Source organism: Paralichthys olivaceus, chromosome 2 (assembly GCF_024713975.1).
Source record: "Paralichthys olivaceus isolate ysfri-2021 chromosome 2, ASM2471397v2, whole genome shotgun sequence".
Taxonomy (NCBI): Eukaryota; Metazoa; Chordata; class Actinopteri; order Pleuronectiformes; family Paralichthyidae; genus Paralichthys; species Paralichthys olivaceus.
Genome location: NC_091094.1, coordinates 21,975,754 through 22,001,420, shown reverse-complemented (window position 1 = coordinate 22,001,420; position 25,667 = coordinate 21,975,754). Strand labels below are relative to the sequence as shown.

General features: G+C 41.0%; 1 protein-coding gene across 3 annotated transcripts in view; it reads left to right on the top strand.

Annotated features, from left to right (window-relative positions):
- cdh4 (cadherin 4, type 1, R-cadherin (retinal)) overlaps positions 1–25,667 on the top strand; it is a 194,093-nt gene that overhangs the window by 120,402 nt on the left and 48,024 nt on the right. For all 3 annotated transcript variants that reach the window (XR_011238831.1, XM_020086318.2, XM_020086319.2), the window contains exons 4-5: positions 403–629; positions 8,542–8,724. Coding sequence is in view for 2 of the 3 variants with exons in the window: in XM_020086318.2 (XP_019941877.1) it covers positions 403–629; positions 8,542–8,724 (410 nt within the window). In the remaining variant the exon portion in view is untranslated. The remainder of the gene's footprint in view (positions 1–402; positions 630–8,541; positions 8,725–25,667) is intronic.

The following is a 25,667-nucleotide window of genomic DNA, read 5'->3' as shown; positions in this document are numbered from 1 at the left end:
GCAGAAAAGCATAGAGCGCCATTGGCCCAGTCAGCCTAACATGCTTTAGACCTTCTTCTCATGCTTTCCCTGGAGAAGCCAAGGAAAATTCTGTTTTGACATTGCTATCCGTCTAGTTTGGGAAAAGAATGATATTAGAAAGAATTAGCACCCCCCCCCCACCCTTGCTTGTATTCTGGTTCGGGAACAGATAAGTAGTTTGTTTTGCCAAAGACGTCAAAGCAGGGAATCACAGTTGACAGCGGAGCGGATGAGATATTTCAAGATACGTCTTGATGGATGCGGGTTAATCTTAAGCCTGCCAGATGTGTCAAGGATTTGCGAATACCTCATGGAGTAAATCTCACTGTGCTGCTCTCTGATTTTAACCCCCCCCTGCCCTTTTTCTGTCTGTCTCTGCAGTGAGGTTTGAGGACTGCCAGCGCAGCAGAGATGTGGGCTTTGTCAGCAGCGACCCCAATTTCAGCGTGAGACCTGACGGGGCGGTGTATGCAGAGCAGGAAGTGGCCAACCTGTCAGAGCCCGTCCAGTTCATGGTGACGGCCCGGGGGCTCCATGACCCACACATCTGGGAGACCACCGTTAAGCTGGCCTTGGCTGGACACCCCCATTCTCTACCACTTACAAAGGTAATAAGACTTGACGTAACTTGATTAATACTACATCACAGCGGTAAAGTGACTGCAATTATTTCTCAATAATTTAACTGCCAGTATAATAAGATATCAGATAATTTCATTTCATTACATAAATGACTCAAATGACCTGGGTGTCTACCACTAGAAACTTCCGGCCGCATGCTCGAGCAGTTTTTACTGTCCACACAGTCAGACCTCATCGTTTCAGCTGCAGTTGTGAGCGTACCCGCAAGTGGCAGCGATGCAGTTCTCTCTCTCACACGAGAACTTGGCTTTCACTCTTTTGTACCTGTCACCCGAAATCTGTGTACGTGCACCCCCCCAAATTCTGGGGGAGATGCTTTGGTAAGGCTATGTAAGGTTTTGCCGATATAATGAAATGTTTTTATACTGCTAGATTGTAGATAGTGTGATTTATTGTTAGATTACCATAGTTAATTTTGGATCTCTGGCAAATCTCACAATTGTTCTTGCTCCTTTTTTGTGAGCAAAGAGGAATGTAGAAGACATAAAAGCAGCAGGCATCTCATTTTTAGTGAGCACCGATTGCTGGTTAAAATGACAAACACCAGCATAAAAGCCTTCTGTCGGCTTTAGCAAATTAGTATTTACTCCACAATGGCGAAAAATAATGTGTTTTACTTTTGTCTGGTCGATTTGCTCTCTGCATGGCCACTTGGCTACAGATCATCTTACTTATTGCATCACGTCCGTTTCCAGAGACTGTTCTGCATATTATATCAATATTTGACTATGATCAACTTAATAATTCTGTATCAGGACGTCAGTATTTGGATCAGTTAGTAGTACGTAGGTAACACCTGTTACTTTAGTGTGTGAGATTTAATCAACATTTCATTAGGGGTCATCTGCTGTATCATCTCATTTTCAGATTGTAGTTGCAGGATTAAACATTTTAAAAACTTGGCAGCCAATTTAAACCGTTTCTGCTTAATCAGCCAACAAATGATGATCACAGATCCATGCTTTTGTTATTTTGAACTTTTCTTTCTCGTAAATGTTGAAAGTGAAAACTAATTATATTGATAAGAAATTATTCAAAGAGGATTTAGATTTGATGAGAAGAGTTTGAAACTGGATTTGGCTTCAGCACACAGCTATTAAACCCCAATTCAGTTTTTTCTTCCGATTAGACATGCTTCAAGCCTCAATAAACAAATCAAATCTGAAGTGGGTGAAATGTAATGAAGCAAAATTATCTGAATTTTAACACTGCATTGTCAGAGTCCTTCCTCTCACATTTACAGTAAGGACACTTTTCACTCTGTCTCCCTGGAAATTCAAAAACTGCCAGAGAGCGAGGGGCTGAGACACGTTATAGATGTTACATGTTATGACATAGAGCCACCCCAAACGGCTGACTCTATTCTATGTAAGCAGGTCTAAGGTCCAAGACGTTTTGAAACACTGGGTTGCGTTATGAAACTAGTATTTCTATAGTTTTTTAATTTTGTTATACTCAAAAAACACAATTAAGGGTACAGCATAACTGTAAGATGCGGCGTTTCTTTGCATGTTACAAGACAAGAAATATATGACATATATGAGACATGACATTGTTTCTCTACCAAGGCTCTATTAGCTTACAGAGGCTATAAAATTACACAGTGCAAACTGTATAATGTAGCATATATATAACCACTGTTAGTGACTACACTACCAGGCTGCACTTTGTTGAGGGACAAACCCATTACCATCTTTCCTACACTACTTGTTGAACACCGCTGGGCTTAATGTTCACTCATATTTATAATCATGACAAAAAAAACAGGACTTGTGTAGCTAACACAATTGCAGTGTAGGGATTACAATTCTGCCCACTCCTTGCAGTGCAATAATGGAGACTGGGAAATAATTGACATTGATTGAGCTAATGTTCCACTCCGACGGAGTCTGCGAGGACCAGGTGATTTAGTTTGGGTGTATAATTATGTTCCCCACATTGTCGAAAGAGAGATTCAATAATCGAACAAGAAATAAATGTGTTTCCTCTTAACCAGCTTTTACACGTACAGTACAGTATGCAATTTTTTCCAGAACACTGTGTTCCTATGTTCTTGTCATCGTTTTTTCTCTCAGAATTTACAGTTCCAGTCTCCTGAGTGGAAAATTGCTGATACTCCCTGAGGAAGACATTAAAATAAATACTTGTTTCATTAAGAGCAGAGTCATCAAGGATGTAATTGTTGGAATTAATTGTACAGATAACTGAACATCTATTTAAAATACCAAATATGTGAAAACCCACTTTGGTTGTGTGATTGATTAAATTTATACATTGTATATATATGTTGCTTGTGGCATGTTGTACAGGCCAACATTAAAAGTATTATTACTACATAAAATAAAGGATTTTTCTGTGACAGCCTCCACAGACTGATTAAATCACTAGTTATACTGACATTAACTATGTATGACTTACAGTTTTATTGGAGACTTCTTATTTTGTTGATTTATTTTCTTACATTTTGTACTCTCCAGAACTGAATATTGATACAAATTCAACTTACCCTTCATTTTACATTGAAGGCAGAAAATTACTCTAAACAGAGCTGCAGAAAGAGATGTTCTGATACACTTTTCCCTTCCCAGACACAGATTTGTGGACATTGTGTATTGGCCATTATTGAGTACCGATCCCATACAGTGCATTATAAGGCCTGTTGCCAGCGTTGTAATTGGTAACACTAGTGCCACCCCTCAAAAGTGAAATCTTGCATATGTTACATGTGCAGTTTAAGTTATAGAACTTTCCAATGTGAAACACTGCCACACTGCTGACACTTAATCTAGCTGTAGCCACCAGAAAAGAATTTCTTCTTTGCTGATCTATTAACAGTACTCACTATTGGCAGTACAGAGAAACTGTTGATTTGGAGAGGTATTTAGATAAGAAATTTGCAGTTATATCTGGAAACTAATATACTTTAAAGACGTGGTATCAGAACGGTAAAGATTTGCGTAATCGTTGATGCCTACACTGGCATTCTCAGCTGCATTGGAGGCATTCTCATTGCTGGTATTAAAACATCTCTTGGAGCAGGGTCTGCTTTGTTGGTTCTTTTCCCTGCAGCCGTCCCTGTTTTCCTCCTTCAGTGTGAAATTTTGTTAATTGATAAAACACAGAGCTCATATTTTAACGCTAAAACGTAAAGGTTATATGTATGATTGCCAATACATGTTACGCTAGCATCAGCACATCGGACCAAGTCATAATTCTTCGTTGGCCACAATTTAGGCTGCCCTACAGTCTGCAGGTTAGTGCTCTCTCTCCCTCTTTCCTGCTTAATGCTTCTGTCCTATAAATATATCAAAGGCTAAAACAAATGTCTAACAGGGTAAAATGGTAAAAGGATGACTTAATATTTAAAGTCAAAGATAAAGTTTTATTAAATTTCTGCACTACATACAGTACATTTATTTTATGAGCCTGGACGGACTGGTTGGCAGAGGATTACAGTTAAAAGGCAGTAGTTCTAGTTGTTTTTTGATTTATAGTTTAACATAATAACCTGGTAATGTGCAGTTCAATACAATGACTGCAGGAATTCTAGGAATTAAAATTAAAACATCAGTGCAGTGTTTTTAAACAGTCTGACCCATTTTACTTACATGTACACAGAGATGGGTCATTGTTATCTGAGCTTATCTCTTTGTTCTGAAAGGCAGATGTTATTTGAGAGAAGAGGTTATCATAATCGCATCACCTAACCGAAACTTATCTCCGCATAATCAGCATGGCAACAGCAGCAGAGAATATAAACAGAACAGGATTTCCCCTTCTTCCCATTGGCGATTAAAAGACAGTCCGCTCAAATACCAACTCATTTTGTTCGGCTCAAATGTGCTCGGATAAACTGGCTGCAACACAGAATATAATGTGGCTTTCTACTCTTTCTACTGCTTTGTTGTATGGCAGCAGTGAGAGTGCATTGATTAGCTTTTAATAACTGGCTTACTTTCTCACAGTTCTGCTTTGGTAGCAGAAATTAGCATACTTGTAATGTGCTCCATGGATGACCGGCTCATTTTACTATTTAATTTTCCAGTGTACAATACCGCAGCAATTGAAGTGTTGGCCTGAGAGCCCTTTTCCGCTGTGTTTATGTACTCAGGCTATCGCGTCTCACACAGGTAGGGCCTCTCGTTGAGTGCTCTCCAACTCGTGCTGATTTCATGGTACATCGGTTTGCCTTTTCCACCAGTGTAGGGGCCATCAGTTATGCATCGGTGGATTTGGAGTCGACTGCTTGACAGAGGAGTTTTCAGTGTTTATTTGATTTTTTTAATTTACCTGGTTCTCACCAGATCCCCTCACCTGTTCAAGGTAGATCACAGCAAAGGCCAGTAGCAAGGTGGGAACTGGTACCCATGGGTCTGAAGCAGTGTTGGATGGTTGCGTTCTGTGCTTATCTTTGTGTTTATAGCCATATTATGCTAAAAATCTACAACAGAAAACTGCAGCAACCAGACGTTAAATGTTAGACTTAAATGTTATATTTCTTCACTCTAGTGTTGAGAGAAGATCTCATGGGAGAACATTCTTCTTACTGAAGACAAGACTGGTGTCTTTTTTATTACAGACATCCTGCAGCGCTAAAGACTTACAAAAGTCGAATGTTCTCAGAGCCCTGCTGAACACAGACTGGGCAATGAGCACACGCTCTTATTGTATTGTTCTGCCTGTTTGTCAGACCGATAACCTCCAGATGTCAGCTCCAGGGCTCGCGGCGTCCCAGGTCTGAAGACTGCCCCAGCAATGCGCGGTTTGCCTGGGAGCGGAGCGCTGCCAGCTGGCCCTGGCTGCCTCTGGGTTTCAGGAGCCTCAGGCGCGTCAGGGCCACACTAACCAATTTCCTGTCATGTGCTCATGCACATACACACACACTGGGACTCGCACATGCACACTCAAATACATCAGTACATATGTTCATGCATTATTTTTACACATTTGCACGCGTGTACACATGCTTGCATCAATGCCAGTATTTCCCATATGTGCACACAAGCGTGCACCTCGCCTCCTGGTTGCCCACAGAAAGCATGTTCCAGTTTCTCCTCCTTTCCTTTGTAATTCTGGTGTTGTCACAATGCCAGCAGCCTGTCATCTGCCTCGCTGTTTGAAAGTGACAGTCCACATTCAGCCTCTATGTCGATATCATCCACATGCAGACTTACAATAAAAGACGTCTCCCATTCATTGTCTGTCTCCATGTCTCTCTCTGTTTCTCGGCTTGGTTTCTGTTTTGGCAACATTTCCAAAGGCATGTCGGGGCCGGACCCATCAGACGCTTCAACCTTGTTATTGTCAGACCTGATGGACCGCCTTCTTCAGTGGGCTGATTGGCGTATAGAGCCACTATTCGGTCATTGTGTTGTTCTGCCGATAACCAGGAAGGCAGATAAGGACTTTATCATGATAGGAGCACACTGGACTGAGCATAGATGAGGAAGACCGTGCTCATGGAGTCATACATGTTTTCTGTATTTGTAACTGTCAAACAGATAGTCCTGATGATTCATCCTCTGCCAGAGTGTGGCGTTTATCTTCTGTTGCATGTTTGTTGGTTTTTACTACTTGTTTGTTTTCCCTTGTTTAAAAAAACATCTGCCGACACACACACACACACACACACACACACACACACACACACACACTGAAACATAAACAAACACACATACACACACAAATTCGCAGACAGAGACTAATTCCACCTGCTGCCTGTGGAGGAGACTGGCACGCTCCCTGTCTCCCTCGTGCCAGTTGGTACCTGTGAGTGTTTTGGATGAGCAGAGCTGGAACAAACATTATCTTATCTGGGAAACACATCTGGTCCCCTCGTTCCTCTCTCTGTCCTCTGACCATCCACTCCGATCACCCCACTCCCTCTCCGTCGTGCTCCTGCCCAGATAAACCAACAGCCCTGCCTGTCCAGAGACCCTCCCCTGGCTCATGGTCCAATCCTCTGAACTGTGAATGAGCAAAGACTTAGAACAAAAGATGAAAACTATACACTGTGTTTGCTCAGGTGTGGCTTACCGTTTGCCTCTCTCACAGGCAAAGCAGGTGTATGTTGATAGGATGAAGCGCCGGCCTGTGTTTGGCATGGCGACATGTCCTTGGTCGCTCATGTGCACGCCTGTGTGACTTTGCCTGTATGACGTCGTCCAGGTGGGATAAGCAGGAGGATTTCCTTTGAGCTGCAGGTGACAGCAACACACTGCCAGTGAATGTGTTTGTGTGTGTATGCTGGGTGCAGAGACCACAATAGGATTAGGTGGATTACAGCAATAGAACAATCTTACGCAGGAGGACACCATAGAGGATTGGAGCAAAAGCACTTGTCTTTTACACAACCTTCTCACCCTAATTTCAACTGTCAACATGAGTAAGAACACAAACTTTTCTTTGAGGCTGCAGCTCATTCCTTCCTTCAGAACAGTTACCCATAATTCAATGGATCCTTATGATGTTCAAAGGTACTTTAGCATCAAAACTAACAAGCTACACACATGCAAACTAATAAGGGACACATTCTGGACTGAAGAATAGTCCAGAAAGACCACACTTCAGTTAATTTAACCAGGGGCTGATTGGAACAAGAATTCAGGCCAGAAATTTTAAATCCAAGCTGTTCACATAAACCACCATAATGCTAATTTTGTAAGCTAACCCTTTTTGTTGATGTAATGGGTTCCAGAGTCATCGTTAATTTGGCCACTATGTTAATGAGGGTGCAAGGTTATTCAGATTACAGATTTTTTGGGACCCACTAACAATTAGTATTAATACTCAACCTAAAAAAACTAATCACAGTACATATACATGTACAAGCACAGACCATAGACTCCATATAAAGATAGATGACTGCTCTCAAAAAGTGAAGCCAGAGCATCTTGATTGCCCCCTGGTGGCTGACTGCAGTAAAGGTCATAAATCCCACCTCCTCCATGTTAGCTGATGGGACATGGGACACACTAAAAAGTTTAAATACACCTCAAATGGTCTCTGTAATTGATAATTAATTTCTCATCACACTATTGTTTGTCCTAAAAGTTATTTGATGCTATAAAATTAGGTGAAATTTAATGATTGACAGCTGAGACAAATCGTGATTGGTCGAGCTTGTGTATTGGCGTGACCTACTGCAGTTCCATCCCCACCGTGGAGTCTCCAAATGCTCAAGATGGCAGCATTATGGATAGCGAGAGAGAGACGCGTCGTCCATCTTGATATAGAGTCTATGGGATACACACACAAAAAAGAGCATGACAGAGTTAGCTCAAATGTTCAAATGTGGTGAGAGTGAGAATCTGGGGGTCCGTCACCTTTATTGTCACTAGTCAAGGTTACGGTTCAACTTTGTCTCCCACTGCTTTCATCAATACCAGGTTTATCTGATGATCTATCAATGTCACCTTCTGTTTTGTTTTCAGTGCGGACAGACAGGACAGAGAATAAGTTACCTGCCTAAAAAATCTGTTCAGAGATGCAGACACAACAAAACACCTCCGTGGACAAAACCCAGCCATGTAGCCTAGGGGAAGTCTCGCTTTCTTAGACAGAAGCCAAGGGCAGGCTCACATGTCTTGCCAAGGGCCTCATGAAATGTGATGCAGCAGCTTTCACAAAAATGTTTATCTGCGCTTCCTTGTGTTTGCTTCTCTGTCACTCTCCCAAAATGGGTTTTATTGTCCGCATGACACCCAGTATTATAGTTTCATTTTGAGTGGAGAAAACCCGTCATTTTACAGCACTTTATAGATTCATCTTCCAGCCTGTCATGGCCAAATAGCATTCTTCAAATGATAAGATGTACAAGTAATTCAATGTGAGATGTAGGATGATTTGATATATATGTGTATGCCTTTTTCTTTTCAGGTTGGCATCGAAGAAATGTTGTCAAGAATGTGGGAATCCCAACCCAGAGTTATCAAGTTTCCTCGAAGACATCAGAGAGGCTCCTCTGCCAACGGGCTGAGGCGACAGAAGAGAGACTGGGTCATCCCGCCCATCAATGTGCCTGAGAACTCCAGAGGCCCCTTCCCTCACATGCTTGTCAGAGTAAGTGACTGCTTATGTTTTGTCTTTGATGCAAAGCAAAACTTTCACATAACTTGTCTTTGCAGAGAAAATTAGATAGACCACCATTAGGTTCTTTTCGAGTACTAAGTCAGACCAGGTGAGACCGAGGAGGGGGGAATATACTGCAATACTGCTTACTTTGAGGTGCTTACCAGAATATTGAGGCCAAGAGACTCAATATTCTGGTATTTGATATCAAGCACACTCAGCAGATGATAAGCTCTCTTGTCTCCAATTTAAGTCATGATGCCCTCCGATTTGTCTGCTGACTTCAGGGAACCGCAGACAGATGTAGAATAGTTCTTACTCGGAAAACACAGAATACACATTTCATGCTTGGTTTCAGAAGAGGGAATACTTTGGAGTTTTCTCTCTCAGTGCTGTTTCTTTACTGGTTTATATACCTGGTGGACTTTGTATGTCTTTGTAGTTTACAGCTCTTTGGCGCTGGTCAATGTTCATGACATCAGTACTGAATCTAAACCAGCTTAAAAGGGATTGAAAGCAGGTCATTTGATTCAGTATTCTGCAACAAAGAAAGAATTAGTTAGTTCTGCCAAGGATTTTATGTTTGCTCTTTGTCTGGCAGGATAATTAAGAGATTTTATTGAAACTTTGTGGAAGGTTGGGACCAAGGAGGAAAGCATTGACTCATTCAGCATATTTATTCAAATTGGCAGATCTTGGATTTTTTTTCAATATCTTCTGCATTATGAGATCTTTGTGAGTCTCAACAGTAATAATGCAAAAATTGTATGAGAAAAATCCAATAGCATGTGTACCGTGCTAATATTTGTGAAATGTATTTCTGATCAGGATAATGATTCAGATTTATCATATCTCAGTGCACGTACTGTATATGCAAAATGGTGATTCAGTGGTCAATCAGTCTTGGTGAAGGTATGCACTCTCCAAGTACCCTTTTAGTTTAATGTGAGTTTTTATTTCAGTAATGATGGATGCTAATTAAATTGGACCACCCATCGGTATCAGCCGATATTCCCTCTAATGAGTTTGATTGCCGATCAGAGAAGCCGATTAGATGAGGCAAAACAAACAGCTGTCACTCATGAAGTCCAACTCTTAACCGAGATGAGAAGGAATTCAGATGGCTCACTCCTCATTTTTTTTCAGTTTGTATTCTAACTTAGATAGTTATTTGATGACTACTTTTTCGTTTTTTTTCCCGGAGCTGATGGTGGAAATAGCTAATGAGTGAGGTATCTTGCTCTCATCTCTGTTGAGAGTTGTGCCTGTGCAGCATCGATTCAACATGATAATGGCTGCATCGCGGTCTTTGCCGGTCTGGCAGTTGTAGTTGTCTGATCACCATTTGCTTCTCTGTGATGCAAATGCTGTGTTTATGCTCCTATAAGTATCAGATGTTTGTGTTCCGCTTTATCACCGGACTCCCTTTAAAATCGTGCACTTTTGAGAGTTGTTGAGTAAAGAGAAATGTTATTAACCTTTAAAACGCTGTCTACGGCTAATTCTTAAGTATTTGAGCCTTTTTGTAAATATGTTTGTGTGTGTTTCTCCCAGTGTGTTGGCTCAGAAGTGTCGCGGTCGGTTAAAACAGAGCACATGTTGCTTTTTTTTGATTTTCTAAACACATTTCATCTTTGCAAACAGGGTGATGTACGTGTTCATTTGAATATAGAGCGAGGGATTCTATCATGAGTGGTCTGTCTGATCAGCTCGTATAACCTCCTCTACTGCGGCATGCTGTGTGTGATTCCCGGGTCACAGCCCGGCAGGACAGACACTGCATACAGGACATACATTTCTCTGGTATTAACGCCTTTCTTCATCACATCTATGTGAAGACATCACATTTCCACAGAGTCAGAGAAAGTTAGTGTGTCTCCTGCTTATATAGTTCAGTTATAAAATCCTGTATAGCATCACTCCTGCAGCTGCTGACAGTGCAAGTGAAACATGTGACACAGGCCGATACAGGACTTTAATGTGGCGCTGAATTGGAAAAAAAACAACAACTTGACAGTGACAAAATTCTGAGTAGGATTCAGCCCTTTAGTGTTTATTTGCATATAGAGCGGAGAGGAGAAATCCAATCAAAAATGGTCACTTGGATCACCCAAGACGTGTTAATCCACCATCCATCATAGAAAAAGGTGTGTACAACTGCTCTGAAGATGGCATTAGGTGCATACATTCTGACCATATGTCTTAATTATTAATAGGATTATTTTTTCTGTGTAAACATGTTTTTTCTGCATGTGTGTTGTTTATACGCGTGGCACTACAATGCTTAATAATTCAGTTTTTCATTGCCTTTCATTTCTACAGTTCTCACAGTCAACATGTATGTAGCCACTTTCTAATTACAACCAGTAACTATCAAAAATACAGACAACCAGAAACAAGTTTGACATGAAGGCATCATGCTCCCAGCTCTGTGCTGCTTCTCTCAACTCCCTCATTCGCTGCCTGTTATCAGTCTCTCAGACAGACGTGCAGCTTTCTGCTGGCATTTCACACACACACACACACACACACACACACACACACATACTCACACAAAGTCCCTTACGCCCATTTGTACAGCAAGGCTTATACTCTCGGATTACGGAAATCGCCTTTTACCAATGTGTTGGTGAGAGGACAGATTTTCCACCAAAGCATGGAAACACTCACCCCCACAAACACACAGCGGGACTGTGGAGTGTCAGGGGAGCCACCAAATTGTGTTACGCTGCCGGAGGAATGGATCCTTTCTGTCCCCTTTTTCACCAGTCAGGTGTTAGATGGTCAGATTCAACCTCAAGGGCCTCCTTTGAGTGTGTGGTCAGGTGTGTGTGTGTGTGTGTGGTTGTGGTGGTGGTGGTGGGGACACACACACCCACACACACACACACACACACACACACACATCTCCCAGCTTTTATACTGTATACTAAATAGTATTGGAGCACAGTATAGGTGTTTCACAGCCCTCAGCTATATCTGAAAGCAGTGCACCATGGGGGATGTGACTCTGCGAGTTCATCTGTCCTCAGCTCTCTCAGCTACACAACTCTCCATTCTGACAGGCAGCCGTGCAGAGGAGCAGTGGGGATTTCGTGCTTTATCTTTCAGGTCTCAGAAGAGGCCAAGAACAACCTTTAAAGCTGACACACTTGATTTCAGGACACAGCAGCTCTCCCGTGCTGAACTGGAAACTCTTTGAGTCTTTGCTTTTGTTTCTACACTCAAGCCTCCACATGGGCGGGTTCAGCAGGTTTAAAAAGACCAATTAACCCTGAGAGTGTAATTACCACTTTGAAACCATGAAATGATGCAAATGGCTTGCCCATGAGGTGTGTGATGGACCGCTGCTTGTTCTCTGCTGGACTCATTCAGAGGCTAATGCACAGTGAGCCTGCTGCTGTGGGACGTGTGATTAATCCCAGTTATACTGACAGAGCCTGTCACACATACAGGATAAAAGCTGCTGATTTATCTGTATGTAATAACCGTAGACTGTATATAAAGATGGGCGACATGACTGCTCCCCAAAAGTGAAGCCAAAACCTTGTTCACCCTGGTGGTTCAATGCAGTGTAAGTCATAAACCCCACCTCCACTATGTTAGTGGATGGGACAGGGGTCAAACAAAAAAGTCAAGTTAAATGTCAAATACATACATTTTCCATATTAGGTAGTTCTTATCGTGATTAAGTGTCAGTCTTTCTAGTGAGGTTCGTTTTTATGAGTTATTTAACGCTATACACACTGGGTTAAACATCGGGATTGACAACTGAGACTGACTTATGATTGGTCGTGCATGTGTATCAGGGAGACCTCAATACCGTGGCTCCATCCCCTGATCGCTACTGCACAGTCTGACTACAAATATGCAAAATGGCGGCATTCATATCCAGGATATTTTGGCTTCATTTATGGAAAGTGGGAAGAAGTGGAGACACATTGTCCATCTTTAGAAATATGGAAAACATTTGTTAAAATGTATATGGTATTTGGAATAATTAATGAATGTATTAATCAATTTGGCCATTTATTGTGACTATATTGTATTCATGACGCTATTTGACATTCACACCACCACCGTCATCACAGACCTGTGGCTCAGATAGTAATATTCTTATACACCTCTGAAAGCTACTTTCACTTTGAGACAGACAGAAAAGCTCACACACGCACACACACAGGAACCCATAGCGTGCAAGATCTCCGTTCCTCTGCTGGCCATTTTTACCTTGACATGTGCAATTCACTCTTGGAGAACCAAAAGTAATGCAGCATGATGGCATTGATTTACCATTATGCTCAAATGGAATATTATTTTGATATGATTTGACATGACAGATGTAAGTGCAGTGGAAATAGAGAGTTTAAAAAAAGTATGGACGCTGGACAATGGACACTGAGGTAGATGGCAAGAGTGGCCTTTTGAGAAACTGAAAAGCAGGGAGGGTGGGAGATGGAAAAGGGAGAGACGGGGACAGACTGAAATTGGAAAAAAACGAAAAGAAAAAAAAAATACAGTCTTTTGAGAGCGCTGTAAATCTACAGGGTGAGGGAGGCCAACATTAGTTTCAGGCCATTTGTGGCACTCTCATCTCAACCGTCTCCTGCAGCACCTACACTCAGACCAATGAGGCAAAACTGATGGAAAGCAGTCCGAATATGGGAGAGAAAAGGTTCTCCTTTCATTTAACCAGGCCTCAAAACACTGGCTCCCTCTTTGACCCACAGTTAGGACAAGGAATGGAACAATACGAGCTGGACATAACTGAGTGCATTGCACATGGTTATTTTAATATGCAGCCGAGGGACAGACTAAAGAAACATATCTGCGTTAACTTTCCTCTTGGCGTGACTCTATGCCCTTTCCACGGAGCGAAATGAAATGGTAATGATATCTGTATCTGTAATGATGGTTTTATCACACATTCACATTCTTGAAGAAAAATGAAGGGCTCAAGGTGAGTAGGTGATCTGGCTTATTAGAGTGCATCTCAGTGTGATTTGGTTCACCTCATTATTTCGAATAGGCCATTACTCATGGCCAATATAATGCGATACAGCGTGGCGTTGAATGAGTCACAGTCGGAGGATCTACAGGCCCCTCATTTCGATGGTTTTATCAGAAACAAACACAACAGGCACACAAACAAAAACAAATGGTTCAGCTCTCCCACCACTCAGGTGAACTTGTGCGGATGAAAACTTTACTCGTACTCTAGAGACAGAAAGAACGTGTGTGGCTTTTTCTTGCTTCTCTAATTGGATTTACTTACAGCAAAAGTATATATAATGTAATATACACCATATACATGTGTGTGGGGGCAAGTTAGCTCAATGACATTGTAATGACTGTAGTGCTTTGCTACCTAAAATGAAAACATGCTGGTTTATTTACCACCTCATATTGCACAGTGTATTTCATTACAGCACATAATGAGTTTGTAATATGCTGTTTGGATCCGCTTGTTTTGTCTGCAGTTTTATTGCATCCCCCCGTGCATTCAAATACTTTGTGGTGTGTGTGTGTGTGTGTGTGTGTGTGTGTGTGTGTGTGTGTGAATATGCATATGTGTATGGGTACTTACAAACATGCATCTCAAGTATCTGTATCTCAACAGGATTACCTCAAATATAGTGGGACATGATTCAAGACAGTCCAATTTTGAAGTGGATCCAGATAAATTGCCAGATCTAGGAATCTTATTTCACTTTTTTAAACATGGTGGGTGTAGGGTGTTATGTTTGGCAGAGGTATTCACTCTCTGAGTCTGATTTATTTAGTTATCATTTATGTCCCCAGTCCCTCAGTTTCTAGATGGACAATGTTTCACATTCCTTCTATCTTAAATACAGAGTAAATAATAATGTAGAAAGAACAACAGCAAAATTTACTTTTCAAATCACTTTTTCACACAATCAACTTCTTCCCCAAATTTAAATAATCTCCAGGACCACCTGAATTATTCCTCGACTACTACTCTAAGCTGTAGTTGTAGCCTGGGGCTTTATTTTAACTCTCTCTCTCTAACTTTAAACAGTACACTAAAACAATATGTTGCATTTACAGAGCATGCTATGACTGTAAACCCTGTCTAAACAGAATAACAGGCTGTCCGTTTATATCCTGACCAAGGGTGTCAGGATTAAGGACAAACTCTAAAAAACATTTGCTCCTTCATGCCAGAATTTACGTGGGATTTGTGTGTTGTGTGTAGCAGTGTGAAAATCTGATAACACGAGCAGTTTGACTGTCCACCAGCGAAGATGTGAGTTTATTTGGTTTAGAGCTCTTTAAGTGGCTTTTTTAAGTGGTGCTTTTGTTGCTAGTGTTGCTGTACAAAGCATTGCCTCCTAATCAATACGTTGTCTATTTCATTGATAGCTTAATCAAACAGCAACACAGAAACATTATAGGTGTTAAGGTGAGGTCAAAGCTTTTATAGCTGCTCTACTGAACCACATCAAATGTCTTGAGCAATGTAATTTCTACTTGTTATCGACAGCAGGTAAAGATTATCATTTAATCAGCCATAGCCATTCCACTACCTGAAAATTACCCTAATAACTCTTCACAGTTCAAATCAATAGAGCCATTAAGTATCAGTTCATGTTCATAATTAATCAATGCTCTGTCTATATAGTCATTATAATACTCAGCTCCATTCCTCAAATCTATGCATCTATGTGTCTCTGATAGAAATTCAGTCTCGTCTATAGCTCGAAGGTGCAGACAGAGTTTGTTGACGTCTCGTTGTGGTTTAAAGGTTTCTAGGGCAGGCTGTGCTCCCTTTCATCCTGACACCAAACTCGGAGAGCGTCCTAGAATCCAGGAGTTTCTTGGTGCGGAATCATTAACAATTACAACAAGGTCTCCAGGAATAAAATTATTTTCTAATCTTGTTCCGGATGTTTTACTTTTTCATGATGAGAATGCACTGTCTAACCCAGCTGGCAAAATACCTCTCCTGCCTCTGTCCTCTAGGTCAAACTTTTGAAGTAGTCTAGACAGTACGGTTTGTGCAACAAACTTCTTTTTTATTTTTGTAGAGTAAAATATGTTGAAATAAATGAAGTTTAAGACATTCTACCATCAGTAGAATAATTAATATCATCATCAAGGCCTCTTCTTACGCACTATATCTTTCAAAACCTGCTCTTTTGTATGGCTTTGGTTTATTATGTTAATTTGGTTGGTTAGGACATAAATGTGAATTTTAGAGAAAGTCGTCACCTCTCATTTAAATCTGAAATAATTATGTTATTTGTTTATGTCTATTTGATAATAGCAAATGTATAAATTAATTTAACAATAATGACTTCTTTAATTACGTCTTGAAGAGTTCACACATGGACGACAACTTCTGACCAAACACTCATCAGGGGCCTTTGTCAGCGACTAGCAAAACTTGTTGGCGAATGGCAAATCAGGATTTAATCATCAATAGTGTGAACTAGCTAGAACTAACACAAATTGCGCAGTACCTAGTGTAATATACTGTATGAATGAGCCCTCAGCCTTACAGTCAATGTGTTCCTGTCTTTTTGAGAATTTTCTAACACAAATATCCTGCAGCATTAAAGGAGTATTTGTGCACACTGTTTTGTTTGCAGGTTTATGTCTATGGGGGTATGTTTGTGCAAATCTGTGTTTTTATGTGTGTCTTTGTGCAACTGTGCACATTTGTCTCTACTATCCCCAGTTGGACAATTAGAAGGTGACAGTCCCATTAGAGCCGGCCCAGTAGTACAAAGCCTGAGTGCTGTTGTGAGTGACACAAAGCTCAACCTCCTACTAAATAACTCAGTCTGCCCTCGTCCACTCTGACCCCTCTGGCAGCCTCCATCTGAGCCACTCAAACTCCCCTCTGGACTCTCATTGGCAGCCTTAGCAGCTCCCTGAGCCAAACGTGGTCTTTCTTTCAAGAACTGATTGGTTGGACCTCACTTGCCTTAGGCATGCCAGGAGGGCTTTCAACTGGCCTCAGGGTGCAGCTGATTGGCCAGGCTGTCAGGGTCGCATGCCTCCTATGGGAGCGTGTGGCAGAAGCTTAGGTTGAGGGATGCAATTTGACAATCGCAGAAGGTTGAGTGGAAATGTGCATGAGCAGCAGAAAGCCGGGCGCTGCCCCCTCCCTCCATCTATAACTCTATTCATATCTCTCTAATTCTTTGTGTCTTGTTGTTTCCCTTAAGTCAGCTTTCCTGCAGCCAACCACGTCTTCACTATAATTAGTAGACCTGTAGCATGGTTTACCTATTGTCCTTGTTGGGTGGAGGAGGAGAATGGAGCTATTTAAGAAGCTGAATCTCCCCAGGGGTCTCTGGCCTGTTTGGGGCAAGCAAGAACAAGAGCGTCAGTCTCTGCCTCCTCCATCCCATTCCCAGAATCAAGTAATGTGGCTCTCCCCTCTCTTTATAAGGGAGACAGAATGACTGTATTCGCTCTATTCTTCTCTTGCACTGTGAATCAGGGGAATTAATGCCATTGTTAATGCAGAGAGAGCACTGGTACATTTCAACAGGATACTCGCCTCTCGCAGAGCTCATCTAAATTGCCTGGCTAATGCCGTAATTGGGTTTGTGAGTCACTTCTTAACTTCCATTAATATTTGTTCTCCTGCTAATTGCCCCCTTTTTTCCAATCCTACATTTCATTCTTCTGTCTGGTTAATGGTCTGAGGTGGAGGCAGTGACGTGCGAGTACACGTGCCAGCTTGAGAAAGCTTATAATCTATTTTTGAGCAGATACAAAATGTTAAAGCTGCGGGACCCCTTCCTCTCTCGGGGGTAATGATGAATGACGTGCAGGATGGCGATGGAGGGTATTTGAGTGTAAGAGAAAAATGTCAGATAGGTTTTTGGTCAAAGATTTGAGGAGAAACCTCCAGATATCTGTGAGCCTTATGAGCTTAGGATAAAAAAAATCTCTCCTCCAAGACTTTATATCTGCTTTTTAAAAGAGCCAAAAGCTTTCATTTGAAGCTTATTTATCGGATGCTGCCGGCATTCAGAATGCTTCCTGCGCTTCATTAAAAGACATACTACTTGACAATGCCTCTGCTTTCTCAGATGTTTTCTTCCATGCGTCTTCCCTGCTTTTCACACTCACCTATAACTGGATTGTCTTTTTCTCTTATACATCATATTAAAACGGCTCCTCTAGAGGGAGAAAAACATCAGCCCCAAAAATGTTTCAGCTTTGTTTCCCTAAATTGTCAAGGAAAAAAAAATCTTACTCTATTATCTTTGAATCCAAATCCACTTTGCAGAAACATTACCTCAGGAGGCCTCAGGAAATGAAAGGATTTAATTCAATTGACCGTGTTAGAAAGTGGAGGAGGACGGCTGAATAACAGTGTCTGAAGCAAAGCAGACAAACCTTCCTCAGGTGGTGACTCGTGCACGTGAAATTGATGGTCCGCTCAGTGTCTCCTTCACACGACAGGAGAGAGGGAGTGCAGGAGAGTGAGAGACAGGAAGAGATGGGCAAACTGATATGGCAGCACAAACACAGACAGAGAGGACCAAATGAAAAGTAGAGTATATAAGGTAGAGGGGAAAAAATATATTTCAGAGCTGCATGGAGCTTGGTTCATTCCCCATTTAGTTCCCGATCCATAATGGAGTAGCCTGCCTGCCACAGACGCAGCTGTTCTTTATGAGTATCAGGGATAACTGTGTGCGACAGTGGCTGTCAGTGGCTCTCACTTGAGAGATATTAAACCTGAGCTCTCTGCAGCTTCTCTCTCACAGACCTCCTATGTGACTATTTTTAAAACCATCCGCACCATTCCCTTCACATGATGTTGCTAAACTGACAGGTTTTACTGCTCTCTATCGCTACACTCTCGTCTAAGGTTGTTATTATGCCTCTGCGCCGTTGTTCGTACACCCATCCCATTCCTGTGAACGTGATACATCAAGAACGCCTGGTAGGAATTGCATTATAACTGACACACACCTCCATTTAGCATATAAGATGAACTGAGTAGAAGTGTGCCATTTTTCAGACATGAACTCTGGAGGATGTCCGCACAGTTGGGTCTGGACTTACCCTTTCACACATGAACAACACAGCTTGGAGATTTTCCACTCAGACACGTTCACAACACAGAAATCTCTGCAGGATTCAGGGGAGAGCTGCTGCAGCGAGCAGAGGCAGGACGTATGTATTAATTCCGCTGCAGAGATCAAATGTTTTTGTTTATAACACATCAACACCAGCATTAACCCATATCCCCGAAAACTCTTGACATCTTCGTTGTTTTCCGTGTATGGCACAGCTTTTTCATCCTGAGATATTTGTATTCCTTTTGTTCCTTTCATTCACGCCCACTCACTCGTGGTGAATCCTGCTGAGGATCTCCTCTCTCACTTCAACTCATTCAGACATTCTCCTGAGTTTTTACCCAGGGGCTGGCTGACGAAACTCTGGAGCCTCTCACTCGGACATTTGCGTTCTCACGTACAGCCCTCCAGAGAATGTCAGGGGATTATCTGGAGTTCAGTGCATGTCTTTAAGCAGCTCAAGGTGGTTAAAGGTCAAGGTCACTGTGACCTCACAGAACATGAGAAGATTTCATACACTTATTATGACACTAAACAACTTTTATTAAATATCTGAAATTAGTCTGAATAAACATGCATGTAACTGTACCTTGACTGATTAGAGGGGCCATCAAACCACATAGAGGTAATTCTAGAGCTAGCAACAAAAAAAACTTCAGGTCCCACATTTTCCCTAATTGGAAAAAATGCTCTCTTTTTCTTTCATCCTCTGCTCGCTATTTCCTCCTATGTCATTTTGTCTTAGGTTTATGTGGATGGCCTATCAGACTATTTGAATTCCTCTCCACTATCAAAAGTAGGGCACATCAGCTTTGAAGAGTGACAAGCGCACAGCAGGAGGGATCAAAGAAATGCAAAACTGAAATTTAAGAGGAAGTTAAAAAGCATGTAGTTTTGCCATTTCCCTCATGTTCAACAAAGAGAAAACAGATAGTGTTGAACAGCAGGGAAAGATGAGATGGTATCAAACGCAGCAATTTCCAAGGAAGCTTGTGTCGCTTTCAGATGCACAGATCCTTTTGATAATGCTGTTTAACATAGCAACTCACCCATCCACAGTGACTGATGTTAGCAGCCGTTGCAGCATCCCCATGAGGTTTATTGTCAGATCAGAATATTTTAACCCCCACAGCAACACTGAAGTCAAACCAAGATACTAAACGTAGTCTATTCCAGCATGATGTCGTCATTTTCTTTTTTAAATCTAAAACGAAGGTGCCAGACCTGCTTTGAATCCGCTATGAAAACCTACAAAAAGCTGAGGCCGTGTTTGAAAACTACTAAATAGCTTGCCAGCAATTCCCCAAGTCGACAGGCAGCAGCATAAAAAGTATAGTAGTCTTATTTCTATTGCAGAGTGAAAATAAGACATATGAGCTTGCAGCTGAAATTACTGGAAATTGACTCCACTTGAGGGAAATCTAAAAGGAAGAGGAGGAGCAACTTAGATTTGGTTATCTTTTAAACCCTATTTAAAAAATGTCAAAGATTGTCTGATTGCTCACTCCTCAAAGTGGTTCTACACGAAGAGACGACCATCAGGTGCTTAAACAGAAACCTCAAACTAATCCTGACTCAGAGCTGTTTCTCTCATTATTCAAATTCTGGACAGAATCACCATCATTATTTTTGTCTATAAGCAATGAGCTCAGAGAAGGAGACAGTCTCAAAGAAAAACAGGCCTGTGTGTGTGTGTGAGGCGCAGTCAGTAGGTAGTTTCTATTAAAGGCATCCAGATATTTGGCAGAGGCTGTCTTAATTATGTTTGACAGCTATGACAGCTTAAGCGTGACTGAGAGGCTGCCAGAAGGGTTCAGTCATAGCCAGTCTGTGCCCTGAGTGGTTGGCATCACTTCCTCCCCTTATTCATCTCAGTTTGCCTTTACTGCATTTATCTACTGCACATTAACCAATCCTTGAAACATACACACTTATATTCCCTTGCACCAGACTATGTGTTGTGGGTGTTTTCCATATTGGGAGGATTATCAATGTTCCAATATGTTGTGTCTTTTTTGGTTTTTTAATATATTTCTTTAAATTTGACCCATCTCAAAGTATGAAAATGTACTTGCATCACAATATTTAAAGGCAATATAAATGACTGTAAAGCAGAACAGAAAAAGTTGCAGATTTGTGTGGAGATCTGTGATAGCTGTGTAGTATGTTTGTAATGCGGTGAATTGCCTAACACATTATATTAACACATTACAATATCAACTTTATGAATAATGGTGGGAATTAGACAGTAGAATTTCAGATACAAATAAAGTATGAACTTGACTTCTGACACATTGTCAAACAAACAGAAATGTGTTTATAAACTCAAAAACATAATAAAGAGCATGAATTTACTAGAAATAGACCAGTATGACAATAATATTTCTTGTTGATATATAAATAGATATTAGTTAAAAACAGAAACATTTTGTTGTATCAAGTTATTACATCTAATAAAATACACATAGAAGGAAGCCATGTTTGTTTCTTCTCAAAATAATGAAAACAATGCTAATCACAATGAATGCCTCTAATTCATTCTGTTCCGTCATTGGAAGAACTGCAGGTCTATGTTGACTCAAGGTGTTCATTCAAGTAAAAGTACTTAACTAACATACTTGTATTCACTCAAGCATAACCAATATATAAGATTAATTTTACAAAAAAATGACCCACAAAGTACGAAAGGAGTCAGTTAAAATATGCATCACTACATTACATTTGTATAAGGGGGATGTAAAAAAAAACATGCGTTGTGATATTAATGTTGCATGATAACTATATGAAGGCTACCGGGCGTACATAGACATGGATTTCAAAGCACATATTTGTTCTCAGGTGAGAACAGCGTCAACAACAACCAATAAATTCCAGACTGGCACTTTGCAGCACTTCATACTTCACGTCTATATACGGCACACCAACGGAAAACTAACACAGTCCTAATACAACACTCCTGCAATAAATCCTCCACCTTGTGAAGGTTATAATGATCAGACTCTACTGAAGTTGTTTAAGAGAGTTGCTGATTCAACTGTCTGGTCTTTATGGAGGATGTAGTTTGTGGTAGTGTTGAGCTGTATTGCATTATAGAGAAGTGTTCTTGTTAGTATACTTTGATTGATATCCAAATGGTTGCACTCACCTGTCTGGACTGAGCTCACTCAGTCTCAAACACTGAGTTGAGTGAGCTCTGCAATCTCAACAGTGATAGTCAAAAACAGCAGAAAGTCGATGCACACCTCACTGATGGTAGAAGTGAGTGTAGAAGCCACAGGTGAATGGTCCAACTTTAGTATTTTAGCACGTAGCCAGTCCCAGCATGCACCTGTTGGTCATGCAACATGGCACTAACGCTTGCAATGTTTACCTGGTGTTTCATTAATTCGGTGATTAATCCAGATGGATGCAACCTTATTTTTCTGCGTCTCTGTTTTTTGCTATTCTGTAACTCATTTTCCATTTTTCTATGCAGAAACTTATGCTTTTAATTTGATTTTGAATTAATGGACCAATTACGTGCACATTGGATTTAACTTAATTGAATATTAAAGAAAAAAATACTCAAAACAAATCTATTTAATGTGCGATCATCTTAAAATACTAAGTTTGTCCTGCAAAGAAAGTATATGGTAATGATTACCTCTCATAATCTCATTAATTGGTTCAACATAATTTCACTTGAGATTTTCATAATTCAATAAGCTTAATGCAAACTGTCGTATTTTTATTTGTTGAGTATTTTCCCTGAAGCCTTTTCAATTGCTTCCTTTCGATCAGACTCTTAAGTCCATATTTATAGATTTGACCTTTACATAGCAGGTTAAATGGACATAACCTAGTTGGACTGACTGTTGTTTATTTTGCTCTCATGAATCTAAACTTACTATATCCAGTCCAATTTAAAGACGTGATCATCAGCGGTAAGAACAAGCAGCGTTGTCCTCTGATAGTGTAGGTGAGTGTTTATAGATTGCGTTGAATAAATAAGCGAGGTTACTGAATGAACCCCTGGTTTCCTGCTGTAGCTATAACCAGTGGGAGTTGTTTGGTTTGTCTTAAAGGCAAAGAAAGGTGACAGAGCCCATAAAAAGTTATAAAATGAAGAGAGAGAGAGATGTGTTAAAGGACAACACCATGGAGACAAGACAAGAGGCTATCAAAGAGCGTAATACACAGATTCTCAATTATTGTGTGACATTAGCCCATTGCAGACAGTAACCCTTAATGATCCCATGGGTGCCTGCAGCACACTGTCCTTTAATGACTTCCTGGTTGAATGATTGTTGTTCGCTGGAAGCAGAATACTGCCGGGGAACCACAGCTTCACACGCAATCGTTCTCTTGCTTCTCAGAATGCTGTTTTGTTAATTTTTGCTGCAAAAGAAGTCCAACATGTGAATGGATGAAAAGAGTACTATCAAATAAGTGGCAGATTAGTCCCTGTTTATGTCGGCATCAAGCTATCCATGCAAATAGGGTGATCACAGAGGGTTGGATCAATTTAATGAGATTTGGACAGAGTGAAACTTCACAGTGCGCTAATTAGGCAGCCGGCTGCTACGCTCAATAAATGGAAATGTATTCCTTTCCGTTCCGTTCCCTCTATCAGTTTTTGTACTGTGCGTCACCCTGAGGAGTTTTAATAAAGCGCTAATTCTTCATCTAATTTTCCCCCAACTCCCCATTGTCTTCGCTCCCCGTGTCTCGTTGCCTCCATCCTTCTCCGTCTTTTCTTCTCATGCTGATAGCTTGTCCCACAGGATCCCAGCAGTTGTCAGTAATCAAGGAAATCATAGTCAAAGAGCTACAAATAGGTCACTTATCTGATGTCTGGTCTGATCTGACGGAGAGAGACAGCCAGTTAAGTCCTTTGCATCTGCCTCTCTCTGCTATTTTTAGTGTGATTTGTAGCCATTCTATCTGCAGGAGGTACTAGTGAGCAGTAGAATGAAAGATGGCAATAGATAGAGAGAAAGGGAGGGAGGGAAAGGAGAGAGAGAGAAAAAGAATCCCAGCTTTCATCATAAGCATTCAATTCAAATGGCTCAATTGAGCAGTTGTCACTCATGGGATTCCCTGGACTCCGAGCAGCGTTTCTTCTTCATTTATTCAATTTATTGATATGAAGACTCTTCATTAAGAGACACTGGTGAATGTGACATCAGGTCTCAGGTGGCCTTGATGTGGAATTTTAAGTAGTTGTGGAAGCACAGGCCTTATGACATGTAAAAGCTCCTTTGTCTCCTCTCGGGGCTATTACCCCAACTTCACACGGCTGCCTTTGAAGTTCCAGTTCAAGAGACAAATCTCATTCAACGCACACGCTCAGACACGCAACCACGCACATGTCCAGACGCTCAAGCAGAAACCTGTGGCAGGTGAAAATTTCATGTGTGTTTTTGCCGCATGACGGCCTTGTGAATTATTGAGCTGAGCTGGTCCTTTTGATCCACGCTTTGGTGTGCACATAGAGAATCTCTTACCTGTCAAACACTTCACTACACACACACATGGTCACAGGCCAACTGTTATGCACTCAAAAAACCCTTAAATGCAGAAATAGCAGACGCAGGGTGGCGAAGCTTCTTTTTCTTTTTTTTCTTTTTGCATGTTCCTGCAGCTCGAGCAGATGGAACTCTTCATGGTGTGCCTCACTTCATTTCTTGTTGTTTTGAACAGTGAAGCCTAACAATGTTTGTCTTCCTCACAGATAAGACAGAGGATTTCTCAGGCATTTTCTTGTTACTGAAACGCATAATCCATCTGTTCCGCTCCACATTATCTATCTGTCATCCAAACAGATGACACCGATGATGAGGGCGAATTATCAAATTAGGTTATTATTTATAATATAGCTTCATCCAGCTTTGATTGGCAGATGGTGGGCGCTGTGAATAATACATGCAATTAGTCTTGCAGTATCACTGTCATGCTACAGTGATTACATGTACACCAAGTACACCAGTGCATTGATAGATTGCATTATACAATACTGTACATGACACCTGAGCCAACAGGATCCACCAAATAGGTGTGAAAGGAAAATTGCAGGTGTGAAAGCTCACAGTGGAGGGCTACACCGTGGGTGTGAGGAGACTGTGTTGGAAATTAAGAGGGAGGGTATCATGTTCAAACAGAGAGATGTTTTATGCAGAAGCCGCATCATTGCTGAACGGTTGAAGTTATTTCATTTTCATGCATGATCCGCAGCCCCACAGACCAGGAAAATTGCATTTGACTCTGTGACTATTACCTCTGACTTTTAACCATAGTAAAAAAAACAACACTTAACTCAGTGTCTTTCAGAAGCTGAAGGGGGTGACAGCGAAAAGACGACATGAGGATATAACACTGTGACAACTAAAGCTTAATCAGCTGCTATTCTAATGATTAGTCATTCATTTTTTTTTATTTTTCAAATAGAAAAACAGTCCATGGTTTGATTTGATGCTTTGTCATTTAGTCGTATCCTAAATATGTTTGGTTCAGGCCACTTAACATAAGCCCTATAATACTGGGTTTAGTGAGTCATTAAGTGCTGTGATTTGAAAATGATTAATGCAAATACAGTGATTAAACAAAAACACTGTAATCGCATCGTAGTTAAAATGTATACCAAGCTGTATTGTACTGGACCAATCCTCAGTGTGGCCATGGTGTGATTTCTGGGGTTTGACAAAACAACATAAATCCCATAAATGATCTTCATTTATCAGACCTATTCTTTATAAAATAATGTGTAGTTTTACAACTTCATGATCCCAAATAAATGAAACTGCTCTTCACATGCATCCAGAGACATGCATCCAGTGATGAGGAGCTGCAACATTGTTCAACTATTCAGGCATCGCAGTCATAAAT